The sequence below is a fragment of the Phaseolus vulgaris genome, chromosome 8 (assembly GCF_000499845.2).
Source record: "Phaseolus vulgaris cultivar G19833 chromosome 8, P. vulgaris v2.0, whole genome shotgun sequence".
Classification (NCBI taxonomy): Eukaryota; Viridiplantae; Streptophyta; class Magnoliopsida; order Fabales; family Fabaceae; genus Phaseolus; species Phaseolus vulgaris.
In genome coordinates, this window is record NC_023752.2 from 62,120,919 (window position 1) to 62,134,670 (window position 13,752).

The 13,752-nt window shown below is 29.9% G+C and overlaps 2 protein-coding genes across 2 annotated transcripts; both read right to left on the reverse strand.

The window, feature by feature from the left end:
- Positions 1-565: 565 nt before the first annotated feature.
- LOC137825518 (cellulose synthase-like protein E1) lies at positions 566-4,968 on the reverse strand. Its single transcript, XM_068631200.1, has 8 exons — positions 4,346-4,968; positions 3,896-4,220; positions 3,675-3,812; positions 3,453-3,587; positions 2,592-2,804; positions 2,121-2,348; positions 1,686-2,033; positions 566-1,268 (listed from the first exon to the last, which is right to left on the reverse strand). Exons 1-8 carry the CDS (start codon positions 4,615-4,617, stop codon positions 708-710), a joined length of 2,220 nt encoding a protein of 739 aa, XP_068487301.1. The 5' UTR covers positions 4,618-4,968; the 3' UTR covers positions 566-707.
- A 2,181-nt stretch (positions 4,969-7,149) lies between these two features.
- Positions 7,150-11,681, reverse strand: LOC137825519 (cellulose synthase-like protein E6). Its single transcript, XM_068631201.1, has 8 exons — positions 11,244-11,681; positions 9,494-9,821; positions 9,281-9,421; positions 9,049-9,180; positions 8,724-8,936; positions 8,405-8,626; positions 7,919-8,266; positions 7,150-7,839 (listed from the first exon to the last, which is right to left on the reverse strand). Exons 1-8 carry the CDS (start codon positions 11,543-11,545, stop codon positions 7,291-7,293), a joined length of 2,235 nt encoding a protein of 744 aa, XP_068487302.1. The 5' UTR covers positions 11,546-11,681; the 3' UTR covers positions 7,150-7,290.
- Between the last annotated feature and the right edge of the window lie 2,071 nt (positions 11,682-13,752).

Genomic DNA, 13,752 nt, shown 5'->3' on the forward strand with positions numbered 1-13,752 from the left:
CAACTTTAAAAAAGTGCTTGTTGTTGTTTTTTATGTCATCATGTTCAATCTAATTTTTAAGACATGTATAATTAGAAATAGAGTAACGTGACTTTACAACTTTAGAATTTTTAAGACTTGTATAATTAGAAATAGAGTAACATGACTTTACAACTTTAGAAACTTAGCATGGAGATATTGTATTTGAAGGGGTTACTAATTTTTTTAAATTCAAATAATGGAACATACCTCTAATTATAATTAGAAAAAAATGAATAGATATGATATTTTAGTAACTCATCAACAAGTTATTACTTAATATGGTAAGAAACATGATACAATAATGATAATAATAATTAATTAAAATAACAAAAAGAGTTATGTAATTATATACCAATAATTATATTTTTAAATAATAATCCAAGTTTGAGTCTTGAAGTCTTATGTTTAGTCCTTTTGTATTGTTTTATAAATACTATCTCGATAATATAAATATATTTAGGAAGCTTTCTCTCTTGTATAATTAACCTCTAGCATAACTTAGAATGAAGGTTTAATTAATAACAAAAGTTATAATAATGTCATGTATTGAGAACATTTCTTTCCATTTCAAATTATTTGTATAACAATAAGTACATCTTTTTTCAATGGAAATACAAACAAATTCATATAAAATAATGCAAGCAAAATGTCTTTACCAATAGAGGATAAAACAAAAAAAAACTGCATTAATATAGTGAATTGAATAGTTTGAAGAACACACATGCAGTAAAAGCCAATGTAGTAGACTTGATAGAAACAGAAGTTGGCATTCTACCCTTATCCTTCCTCACAAAAATGGCTTGGTATAAGGGAATATTGATGACAACTAAAACTCCACACAAAAGAACTTGCAATGCCATTTTCTCAACACCAAAGGAACCTTTGCCAAGGACCAAATCCTTTAAAGTTAGAAGCAAGCAAAACAAATTGAGTAATGCAAGTGTTGCTAGAACAGTGAAATAAGGAGAAGATGTTCCAAACTCCATGACCTCTTTCTTGTAACGTTGAGAAACATCATCATCAATGACCTTTGATGTGAGTAAAAATGATGAATTTGGACGTCCAAAGAATCCTAGGATGCCGTCTATTAAGGAAAAAAGAAAGGAACTTGTTTTCACGTACAACCACATTCTTGTACCATTCCACCAACCTTGGATTGATCCTCCCATACTCAAACCCTCAATCAAACTATAAGCAATTTCTCCAACAATTACACATGTGAAAGGTATACACCATAAGCTAGAAATCTGTTGAACCAATAGATTAAGCACAAAATGTTAACAACATTAAAGAATCATAGAAAAGCATAACATGTTTATGATTTACGGATTTAGTTCGCTCATGATATTTTTCATTTTATTTCTTATTCATATAAATAGTAAATTAAAAACAAATAGAAATATATATATTAGAGGAATATAAGTCCGAAGTATCTAAATATTTTTTAAGAAATAGACTACTCAACTTAAGATTCCTTTAATAGTCCGAAGTTCATAACATTGAGTAAAATCAAGCAATAAAAGAATACAACTTTTATGATTCAACTTTTACCTAATTTCTATAAATTCTAAGTAATCTACAATGTGAATTTGTGTTTGATAACGAGTTTGAGAGAAGAAAATGTTGCAGAGTTGTGATTGTTTTGAGAGAAAAAGTCACATTACCTTTGGAAAGAAGGAAACGCCCTGAAGGAGATAAAGTGAAGGGATGATGGAGTAATATAGTACTGACAAGGAAGTGATGGCAAAGAAGTTGTAGTGCCCATATCCCAATACTAAGCCTAGGTTCATCTTTTTATCACCATAGCATTTAGGTCTGAACTCAGAAAGCAAAAGTTGCACTTGACCTTCACCCCATCTCTTCATTTGAACTAGTGTGCGAAGTAAGTTAGTTGGAGCAATACCAGAAAAAGCACTTATTGATGGATTGTAGTATACTGATTTCCATCCATGTGAGTGTATCCGCAACCCTGTTATCACATCCTCCACAAGACATCCATATACTGAACCAATCTACAACAGAATAAACCATTTATTGTACTTCAATAATTGACTATGATTATGAATGTCTATGAAAGTGTAAAGAGTTTAGTAAATCACTTTTTTTCCCCATAAGGTATTTTTCTCATAACTGCAATTTGCTAAAGTCTTTGAATCTTCTTCGAGTTCATGCAAGTTTCCTTCGGTCACCTCATTCTCATTCTCGTCATTCCAATCATTTTTGTACTCACTATTAAACTTCTTTCCACATAGAGCATCTCTTCTAAGAAAGCAACAAGTTCCAATGAAAATAGGGCCACCAAAACCATCACCACCATGAAGTTCTACCTTCAAAGTGATCCAGAAAGTGTGAAATTACTTTTAGAGAAATGTATTAATATTCATCATAATAGCAATGTTATTTATGCCTAAAGTAAGAAAATTACTACAAATATATTTTTACCAAAATAATGTACTTTTAAGAATGACATGTATTATCTTACAGATAACAATCAAATAGAAACAACGACATAGGTAGATGTTAAAAACTAACCATTAAAAAACTTTTGATTAGTAATTTAACTAACTCACCTCCACAATTTCTGATATAGCATTCCCGTAAAGATCGTTTTTTCCAATATTATCAAAAGATTGTGGAAACTGCACATAAGCAATTTCTTGACCTTTATCTTCATCCATGAAAAAACATAGAGCATCTCTCACTGATTGTGAATGGGTGGAGTACATGTCACAATCTAGAATTAGAATGATTTTCCCATTGCTAATTGTTGTAGACACTCTTAACTACATTCAAGTCAAAGAAATATGATGTTAATTATATTCAATGCACCTGGATTTAAATAATATTTCGTGAAAGGATACAGACAACACAACACGTTTGATTAAATTTAATTAAAAAATTAAGTTGAGTTTAAGTCTTAGAAAAATAATTTACCGTAATTTAAGTCAAGTAAAATTTGAAAATTTTGTTTCTATATGAGAAAAAAAAAACTCTAAACATAAGTATAGTTTTTAAGAGTTATTCTATTTAAATCTAAACACGCCTAAAATCATAAATAAGGGTTTTTGAATAATTTGCAATATCAATATAAATAACTTATAATACGAATATTAGAAGAATGATTCACAAGGTTAAAACTCTTTATACAAATATATATAGAGAGAGATAGAGAAATAATAACATATATACTACTTTATTGTTATTTTATTGTACGAAACAAGAGCTAACCCTATGAGATTCATTGGGTAGATAAAGTTAAACCTAATTAGAAGTAGAATTAAGTTTGTCTTAGATTTTTTAAGGTGAAGTGAATCTAATTAAGTTCCTTGCAAATATTTTTAAGTTGGAGGGTTTTTATAACATAAATTGAGATGTGATTCTCCATCTAGTTTTTGTTTTAAGAAGTGAAGGGTTGTAATTATGTATAGTACCAATGAATTTATAGCTCCGGCTTTGAAGTGAGTGTGATAGTGTGGTCTCTTTTCACGAGCCATATACACTAAGGTTGGCAAAATACACCCATCTACGTCCTTTGACCCTTCTGTGTCCTTTTTATGCATCACTATCTGTTAACACAATCAAACATGCATCAAACTTTCTGTACGTCTCAAACACATACTTTTACAAAACAAGAAGTTCAGAAATATATCTACTTGAAGTATTGTATCGTGATCACGTGAAGAGGAATATGAATCCCATTGGGAAAAACCATTATGCTTTGACCGTGCTTCACTGGGTACACCCAACTTTGTTGCTTCTTCTACTCTCCTTTTCATTTCTTCGTATAATTTCTACACATAAAATGCAACTGAGTCTTCAAAATACTTGGTGAACAAGTGAGATGAAAGTAAGAAGATGAGTAATAGGTGCATACATGGATGGTTGCCAAGTGTTTGACATAGTTATGGTCCTCTGATTTTGTTGAGCCAACAGTGTTAAAATATGCAGCAGGTGACCTCGGTTCCACCTTAAATCTCTTGCAGAATGGAATCCAATGCTTGGCAAAGGAAGAAGCTTGTAAAAGAGCATAAAAGGTTACATCTGAGCCTCCATCATCTGAGAGATACACGCTCAACTTCTCAGCTGGATAGTCATAAGCCATCACAGATAACACTGTATTGATCACCATCATCGGTGGCTCCACCACTGCATCTGCCGTAAACACAAAGATGTCCACTCCCGGGAACCTACTCTCATATCTGCCAAATTGAAATTCACACACACATAATCATAAATCAGTACACTACAAAAAAATCAGATTTATAGACAGATTTTTATCCACAGAGTCCATAGAAACATCTACGTAAAGGTGACAAAGATGAACCTTGGAGTGAGTCTGTTGGGGAAGGTTGTTCTGTAGACCATGTTCCATCGAAGGGCTTGATAAAAGATCCAATAGATGCCACCCCACACTTCTGCAACAAACAAACCAAGCCAAGCCCATTTCCCAGCTTCTCCTTTTGCAGGTATGTGAGTGAGTCTGAATGCCCAGACGAAGCATATGGCCACAGACAAAGAGACAGCATAGAGCCTCCGAATGTGCCTTGCTTTGTCTTTCCTTGTTTCAAACAATGAGTTCTCTTCACCACTCCCCATTGCGCCTTCTCACTCACTCCACTTTCTTCTTCTGCATGTTCAGTTCGGTTTCTTATATAGCTACAAAGTCAATGATCTTCCATGAGTTGTTAAAATTTCAATATAATTGTCGTTCTGTGGGTTGGGCGACAGAGATCATATGACGTATAGTGGCTGGAGCAGTTCAGCTAGAATATTATTCTAATATCCACGAGCATCACGTATAATTTTGGAAGAAAAACTTTGTATCATTACCTATTTTAAAATGGTAGGTAACGATACACATCACATATCATTTGGGAAGAGTGATTGATCCATGAGCTACGCATGTCATTTTAGAATGATTTTTGAGTTGATCCTGTTTCTCAGATTATCTCTGGTGATGCATGCTACACTGACTTTCCCACCAAGACTTCAAAGCAAAAGCCAAAAGAAAGTGACGAGTGCCCTGACGAAACGAGACAAATATTGAAATGCTAAACTAGTTCCCTTTGTGTTACTGCATTATTATGGTAATCAAGATAGTGATCAGACATCAAATTGCAATAAGCCAACGCTACTTTGTATTTTGACTATTTTCATTTTAAAATTAGGTAATGATAATTCTAATTTTTTATACAATCATGTTATACCTATTACAATTTTCAATATTATTATTTTAAGAGTTATATATAATTGAAAGAGTAGTCAAACTATCACTTTCTTTTAAAGTTATGCTTGACAGTGAAATCTCAACTAATTTATATTTTTTATTAATTAAAAAACTGTTAGACTTTCTAGTAACATTTACTACAAAAATTATTAAATACAAACATAAAATAATTAAATATAATTTTACATACTAAAAATATTATTAGAATGTCAATTTATAAGCTAGTTTAACCATTAAATAGAAAAAAATTAATTATTATACTGACTAAATTAGATTTTATATTAGATTTTATTTTATAAATTAAAAAATTATTAATATATAAATTTATAAACTAGTTTAAACGTTATCAACTTTATAATAAAAACCAATTTTAAATAGTAAAACAAAATAAATCATCATTATATTAACTAAAGTATACACTACAAGAAAATCATGAAATAAAAATAAATTTTTAGAAACTAAAATAATTAGTTGGAATAATAACTAAATTAAAGACCATTTTAGAAACTAAAAATATTTTTGGTTTCTAAATTAATTTTTATTATTGTTAAATAGTTTCTAAATTGGTATCTAATTAGCAACCAAAGTTTTGACTACCAATTATTTAGTTTTTAAATTTGGTAGAAAAACATTTGTCGCTAATTAGATATCAATTTAGAAACTATTTAACAATAATAAAAACTTATTTAGAAACTTATTTAGAAATTTATTTTTTTTTTAATTTTTAAAATGAATTCTAATTTAGTTACTATTGTAACTAATTATTTTGGTCTCTAAAAAATTGATTTTTATTTCATTATTTTTTTTATAGTGAGATAATATTTTAAAGACTAAAAAAAAATTATTAAGTTGTTTTTATGGATTATGTAATTTAGAGATACATTGAAATATACACATAAACGTAATAAGAAGCCCAAGATATTAATTAAGATCCACCACCAGATTTGGGTGCCACTCCACTTCAGCCCATAACAGGTGAAAATATATATATAACGTGACTATGAAAAGTTTATATTCGAGACTCTAATAATAATTAATATAAAGAAAGAAAAAACATAATAAAAAAGCTTAAATATGTTGCTAACAAACTTTCATTTTCCTCATTTATAAATTTTATTTATAATTTTTTAATTTAAAAATCAACTTTAACTAATATTACTATTTAATAATTTTTTAATTTTGTTTTTTTATTATGAAACATTGGTATTAATATTAATATTTAATAAATTAATTTTTAGTAATAGTTTTTAGAAAAAAATTCGTCTATAGTCACTTATTAATTTGAGATTAGTTACATGGTGTTTAAATTGAGTTATTAGTGATCAAATACTATATTCTTAAAACAATACTTAAGTGTTATTAATGAAAAAAATAACAATATTAAGTTTTAAAAACTTAATAATCTTTAATTATTTTAAAAATATACTATCTAATGAGTTAGTTTCATCTATAATAACATATATATATATTACGTTGACATTATATATAGTAACACTTATTTTTAAAAAACATTATTATTATATAAAATATATTTATAGTAATACTTGTAATAAATGTAAATAAGAAAACGTTAGTGTTGAATATCGTAATTAACTATGAGACTCAGACATTCTCCTTTATTGATGTATTCGTGTCAGACACACATATCAAACACGTATTGATAGTGTCTATTTTAAAGAATATTTGTTGGATTTCTGATAACTCTAACACTTACATTAATTTTTTAAAAACTCGAATTTATTGTATAAATTTTTATTATAATTATAAAAATAAAAAATAAATCATTTTAAAATAATCATGAATTTCTATTCTAAAAATAATATTTAAATAAATAATTTCCAATTTTACTTTTTAGTTAAAGCAATAACATAACAATATCACAAATTTTAATAACCAAAAGATCATTTCAACCTCATCAAACTCACTTACCCTATTCAATGAAGTTTGCAAAATTTATATACCATCAAATTTGTTTATCTCTAATCAATGTGGGCTTAATCATCACTCGTACCTCAAGCGTTGCACTTCGACACTTTGCTACACTAGGAAATGAAAGATGCTAGGTAACATGCTAATGAAGCCACGATAATGGACTTCAGCATAATCGAGGATGATATTCTGCCTTTATCACTACGAATGAAAAGTGCTTCATATACTGGTAAATTGATCATCACCACCAACAAACTCAGTGTAATCTGCACCATCAATTGGCTCCACCCGAATTCCAATTCCATGAGAACCCTCTTCATTCCTCCAACCACTCCAAAAAGGTTTAGCATAGCCACTGTTGCTAATATGGTCAACATGATCGAGGAGCCTCCAAAATCAATTATTTCTTCCTCGTATCTCTTTCGAACATCGTCAGTTACCACTTTATCTGTGATCACAAACTTTGTCTGTGACAACCCTATTTGCTTGCTCATGGTATCGATGAAGCCAAAGAGATAAGAGGTGATTCTGTGGATGAACTTTATTCTTTGCAAATTCCACCAACCTCTTGTCGTGGATCCACAGCTCAAATACTCACACAAGCTATAGCCATAGGTAGCAAGAAAAGCATACTCAAATGGAAGGACCCACATGCTTGAAAGCTGCAAAAACATGGAGGAGAGGAAGTGAGTACAACAAGATTAATGAAAGAAATCAAATTTATTCCAAGGAGAAGACAACCTTTGGGAACAATGGAATGCCATGAAACAAGGAAATTGGAAGAACAATGGCATAACAAAGAGTGGGCAGAGACATTGGAGCCCACAAGAGGTAATTGCAATATCCCATTTGCACACCCAAGTGGATCTTCCCATGCCCATAAATGAAAGGGCAATACTTGGAGAAGAAAACTTGGAACAAGCCTTCCGACCACCTCATGTGTTGAAGACAGTTCACATCCAAGGTTGTTGGAGCTATGCCCACAAATGCCTTCCTTTCGGGGTTGTAATAAATGGATTTCCAACCCCTGCACGAGATTACAAGGCCTGTTGCAATGTCTTCTACAGCAATACCATATACTAATCCCATCTGCAACACTCATAAGTATTATTGAATCATTTTGTTAAATATTCTACAACTAGGACATTTCATAGTGTATATAAATAAGTATAAACTATAAGTGGATACAAATTTTAGATCAAATTCTACAAACAAACAAACACTTACCTCCTTCCCCCATTGGGTGCCCTCCTCATAGGTGCAAGTGGCTAAAGCTTTGGATGCTTCATTCACTTCATCAATTGTTCTGTTATGGTTTCTTCTAGGCTTGATCTCCCATTTTACTCTGCAATCTCTTGGGTAAGATCCTGAAAGACTTTCTCTTCGATGTAAGCATCCTGTTCCACAGAACAAGGCTGCTCCATATCCGCATATGCCAGCTAACTCAAACTGCATTATTGTATCAGAAAATCAGACTCAATAGTGTTAGTTCATGTTTTTGTGTTACTATGCTATTTAAAGTTATTAAATTGTTTTTATTACTCACCTTAGAGCTTACAAAATAAGAATTTCCATAGTGATCATTTTTGGTGATGTTGTTGTAGCTTTGTGGAAACTGCACATAAGCTATATCTTGTCCTTTTGTTTCATCGAGGAAAAAACACAGTATTTCCTGAATTGTATCTGCATTATTGGAGTACATGTCGCAGTCCAAGTTGAGGATGAAAGGGGCGTTGCTTATTTCTGATGATACTCTTATCTGCATAACAAAACAAACCTACTATGTTACATTGAAGGAGAAAGAATATTTTGACAATAAAAAAAACACATAATATATATTAAAATTAAAATATTATTATTCTGAAACTCACCAGTGCATTGACAGCTCCAGCTTTGAAGTGATGAGGATGATTGGGTCGTTTCTCGCGTGCCACGTATACCAGTGTTGGAAGTTCATATCCATCTTCATCTACACCATTTATGTCCCTTCCATCCATTATAATCTAAGGTAACCAACAACAAATATTAATTACATAAAAAAACTAAAATATTCATCACAATTTTGTGCTTAATTTATTTTTTAGAAAGTAAAATTGTTGATACCTGCACGATGGAGGGGTGATCCTGTTTTGTGGTTTTTGGATTCCATTCGGAGAATCCTCTGTGCTCATTCCTCACATTCTCTGGAACCTCTCCCCTTCCCACAGCTGATTCAATGTCACTTTTCATTTCTTCGTACAATTTCTGAAACATGGATGCAATCTCATTAACTATATGAACATATTAACAATTGGTTATAAAAAAAACCTTTGTTACCTTGATATGCAAGCATGCTTTGTGATATTCAGTGGTAGTGCTGCAACTTTGAGCATGATGAGCAAAGAAGACTTCTGGGGACCTTGGTTCAACGTTGAATCTTCTGCAAAAGGGTAACCAGTGTTTGGAGAAAATGGAGGCCTTTAAGAGAGCATAGAAGGTTAACTGAGAGCCTCCATCGTCAGAGAGATAGACATTCAGTTTATTTGCAGGATAATTGTATGCCATTGCTGATAAGACCGTGTTCATCACCATGCATGGAGGCTCCAGCTTTGGATCAGCCGTGCATACAAAAATGTCTACTGCTGGTAAATTCTCCTCCTTATATCTGTCCAAATATTTGCTCGTAATTAATAAACATCAAATGGTAGAATGTCAAACATATAAATTAATTTTAATTAGTGGGAAATTATTTTATTTATTCGTTCAAAATTTCACATTGATTAGAGATATAAGTGAGTGCAAATCTTACCTTATAAGTTAGGAAGCTCAGACACTTTCTTAAATAGCGTGTCGATGTCGGATATTCGTATTGAACACCGATACTCGTATAACACTTATAGGACATGTATTCTTGAAGTGACCAATTTAAAAATATTTATTAAACTTTTGACAATTTTAATACGGTTCTAACACAATATTAAAAAGAAAAAATACATTAATTTTCTAAAAAATTAAGGGTTTAAAGTCTGTGTTACATAGCTTAAAAGTCAGTTTTACAATATTAATATTATGTTAGTGTAATTAGATTTTAACTGATATGATTTTTCTATTTTAAAATGTTTTAAATTTTACTATTTTTAATAATTAATAAAAAAATTACATTTTTTAATAAAAAAAATCTAAAAACCCACTTCTTCTAAGTCCAAGTAAGACAAATCATATAATTAATGCATATTGTATAATTTTAACAAACAAATATTGAGTAACAATGAATTATGACTAAACTATATGAAAAACAACAATATCATGGAATTATTAAATTCCTAACCCTGGATGATTGTGTCGCTTGCATATTCTAAATGGAAATCCACTCTGACATTTTGTACAATCCAATGTATTGTTTTGCTTTTTACGATGTCTCTTAAATGTGATGCACAACACTCTTAATTGCTGCATTTACTTCCCTCGAAACAATCAATGTCATCATACTGATATATTAATATTTATAAGTTTTAAAAAAATCATTTTAATAAAAATATAAAATTTTAAAATAAATTTTAAAATTAAAAAAATTATAAATAATTAAAATATTAATATTAATGGTGTGAAAAATACATTTTTATTTACAAAATTTACATCATCTTTTCATGACTTTTTCACTAAATTTAAAACAATATATATCAAGACTAAAGTCATGTAATAGATTACAAAACAAAAAATCTTAGTCCACCTATAATTTATATATTTTAATAATTTTTTAATAAATTTAGAAAATATATAATTCTTTTAAGAGATAAACTCTGAGTCAAATTTCTGATCATATATAAAATAAATCTCTTACATGTAAATATATTATATAATAAATTTAATATTTCAGTTAAACTGACTCAACTCTGCAGTCTGTTTGTGTTTTTTTTTTAATTTAAAATTGAATAAAAATAGTAGAATTGAAGTTGAGAATGAAAGATTCAGATCCTGTCCTACAGAATATAGAAAAAGCAGAGAAAAAAAAAGTATATTCTTAATTAAGAAAGAAAGATCTGATTGAAAAAGAAAAGCAGAGAGAAGATGAAGAAAAGCAGAGAACCTGTGTGAGAGGTTGTGTTTGGAAGGTGTTTGATAGAGTATTCTCCAACGAACAGACTGAGTGATGATCCAGTAGAATCCAAACGCAAACTCTGACACCATAACACTCATCCATGCCCATCTTCTTCCTCTTCCAACTCTCTCCATGTTCATCACTCTGTAAAACCAGATCAAACAGATAGCAGCAAATATTGTTGATGCAAAAACCCTGTACACTCCTCTGAATCTTCCTTCCTTTGTCTCAAACAGAGGAACATCTTCTCTCACACCCTCTTCTCTCATTCTCTTTCTCTCTGATCTCATCAACTTCTTTTCTCTTGGTGAACCACTACTTTTAAATTTATATGGAATGAGTGTAAAATTTGGTATCTACCTGTCACTGCATTTAGGGTTACTTGGTTCACATTGTGTCCATTAGGTTTAACAAAGTAAATTTTTTACTATTTCTGTCTGTCCGCACACTTTTTATACTTGTCTCAATCTGACTTGGTTGGTCTTATGATAGAAAAAATATCATGATATTTTAATACTATACTCTATGAAGTTCAGACACTCCTTTTAAATGTCGTAAATGTCGTGTTGGTGTCCGACACTTGTATAACGCATGTAGGACATGTATCTGTTAAATGTCAAATTCAAAAAGTATTTGATAGATTTCTGATAATTTTAGTATGGTTCTAACACAATTTTAAAAAGAAAAAATACATTATTTTTCTTAAAATTCAAACTTTATTGTATAAATTGTTATTATGATTATAAATATAAGAAACAAATCTTGGTGATTCAGTCATGAAAAACATCTTTCTGCTCTAAAAAATATATGAAACATACTTGTGCACATAAATCTTTATTGTCAATTTATATAATTCATAATTATATAATATATAGATCTGTGTTTGTGTCCATGTCAGTATTTGTGCTACATAGCTCTACTCCACTCTACACCCATAACAAAATATTAATATTTATAATAAAAAAATTCTTTAAAAATAATTAAAATATTAATATTTAGTGAGGTGTAGGGTGGAATATGAGGTGTGAAAAAATCATTTTTCTGAAAGAAAAAACACAAGAAAAAATGACAATTTATCATTTTGCTTATTATTTATTTGCAATTTTTTTATCTTTCTAAAAACAGTGTCACTCACATGCATAGTTTTAACTGGGATCCAACCATTGATTTAGATGGAAATCAGTGAGTCAAAGTCTATTGCTGACTGGTTGGTTGGAACGATTCAAAAACTTCACAAACAGATAAACTCAGAAAAAAAAAATAAACTAAGTTGAAATTGAATAAGAACCTGGTACGGGTTTGAACCGGAATTTAAATAATTATGTATTTTTTGTTATTTTTTTAGATTTTTAAATAAAAATCTTTACGTGGAAATAATTCTAGAATGTTATTGTTTAATTATTAATTTTACTTTTTTATGGCTAAAAACACTATACTATTTAATCATATACATAGGTAGGACTAAATATATGATACAATGAAATGAATATATAAACATATATATAACACATATGCTTATTTAATATATATATATATGAAAAAACTAAATTTTATTCTACAACCACAAATATACTATACAAACAACAAAAAGTCTTATCTAATGAAGATTTCAGTTCTAAAGATGTCTTGGGATGCTTTGGTGAGCAATGAGAAAAATCCAAAAAAATGAATAGGATAAAAAAAACCTATGTAAAATTTTAGATTTTATTTATTTTTTAACTGAGGGACAAAAATGTAATTGCACAAGATGCCACAAGGGAGATTGACATGGTGGTATTATTAATAAGAAAATATATTTTGAACAGAAAAAAAAAATATTAACAGAAGGTGTGCCACATCCTTTCTTTTTCATTATACATATATTTTGTTGATAAAAAATTGTTATGAATGTAAAATGAATGTTTTCATTATACATATATTTTGTGTTTTGTTTTTATGCCTTTACTTGATCCATAATACTTTTGGGCATTGAGTGGGCTTCGTGGGCTCATATGTACGTCTCAAGACTGGTCCATTCATAATGGCAGTTTCTTCCTGCACTCCTATATATTTCTTTCTGCACCCCCACAATGTTGTGCAAAGACAAAATCGTCCCTATATAAAAATTGTACATTTACTTTTTTGCATTCCGGATTTCGCGCTTCTGGTAAAATTTCAGATTGGTGCATCCAATAATCTCCCGGATTAGGCTTCCAGATTCAACAATCCATAAATAGAAATTAGGTTTCTGGATTCAACAATCTAGAAATCAACAATTTATGCAAACTCTGCTTTCAAAACACTCCCTCATCCAAAAAGCAACATGATTCACTTCTGAATTAATGAATCCGTAGCACACTTCCAGATCCTGATTTCAAATAAAAGATGAATGTCAATTTCGAGATTTAGAAAATTGTGAGGATGCAGGAGGAAGAAAAATGTAAAGGTGCAGAAAGAAACTGTCATTCATAATTTACATATCGACTTTTTTTTATGCAATTTCATAGTTTATTGTACA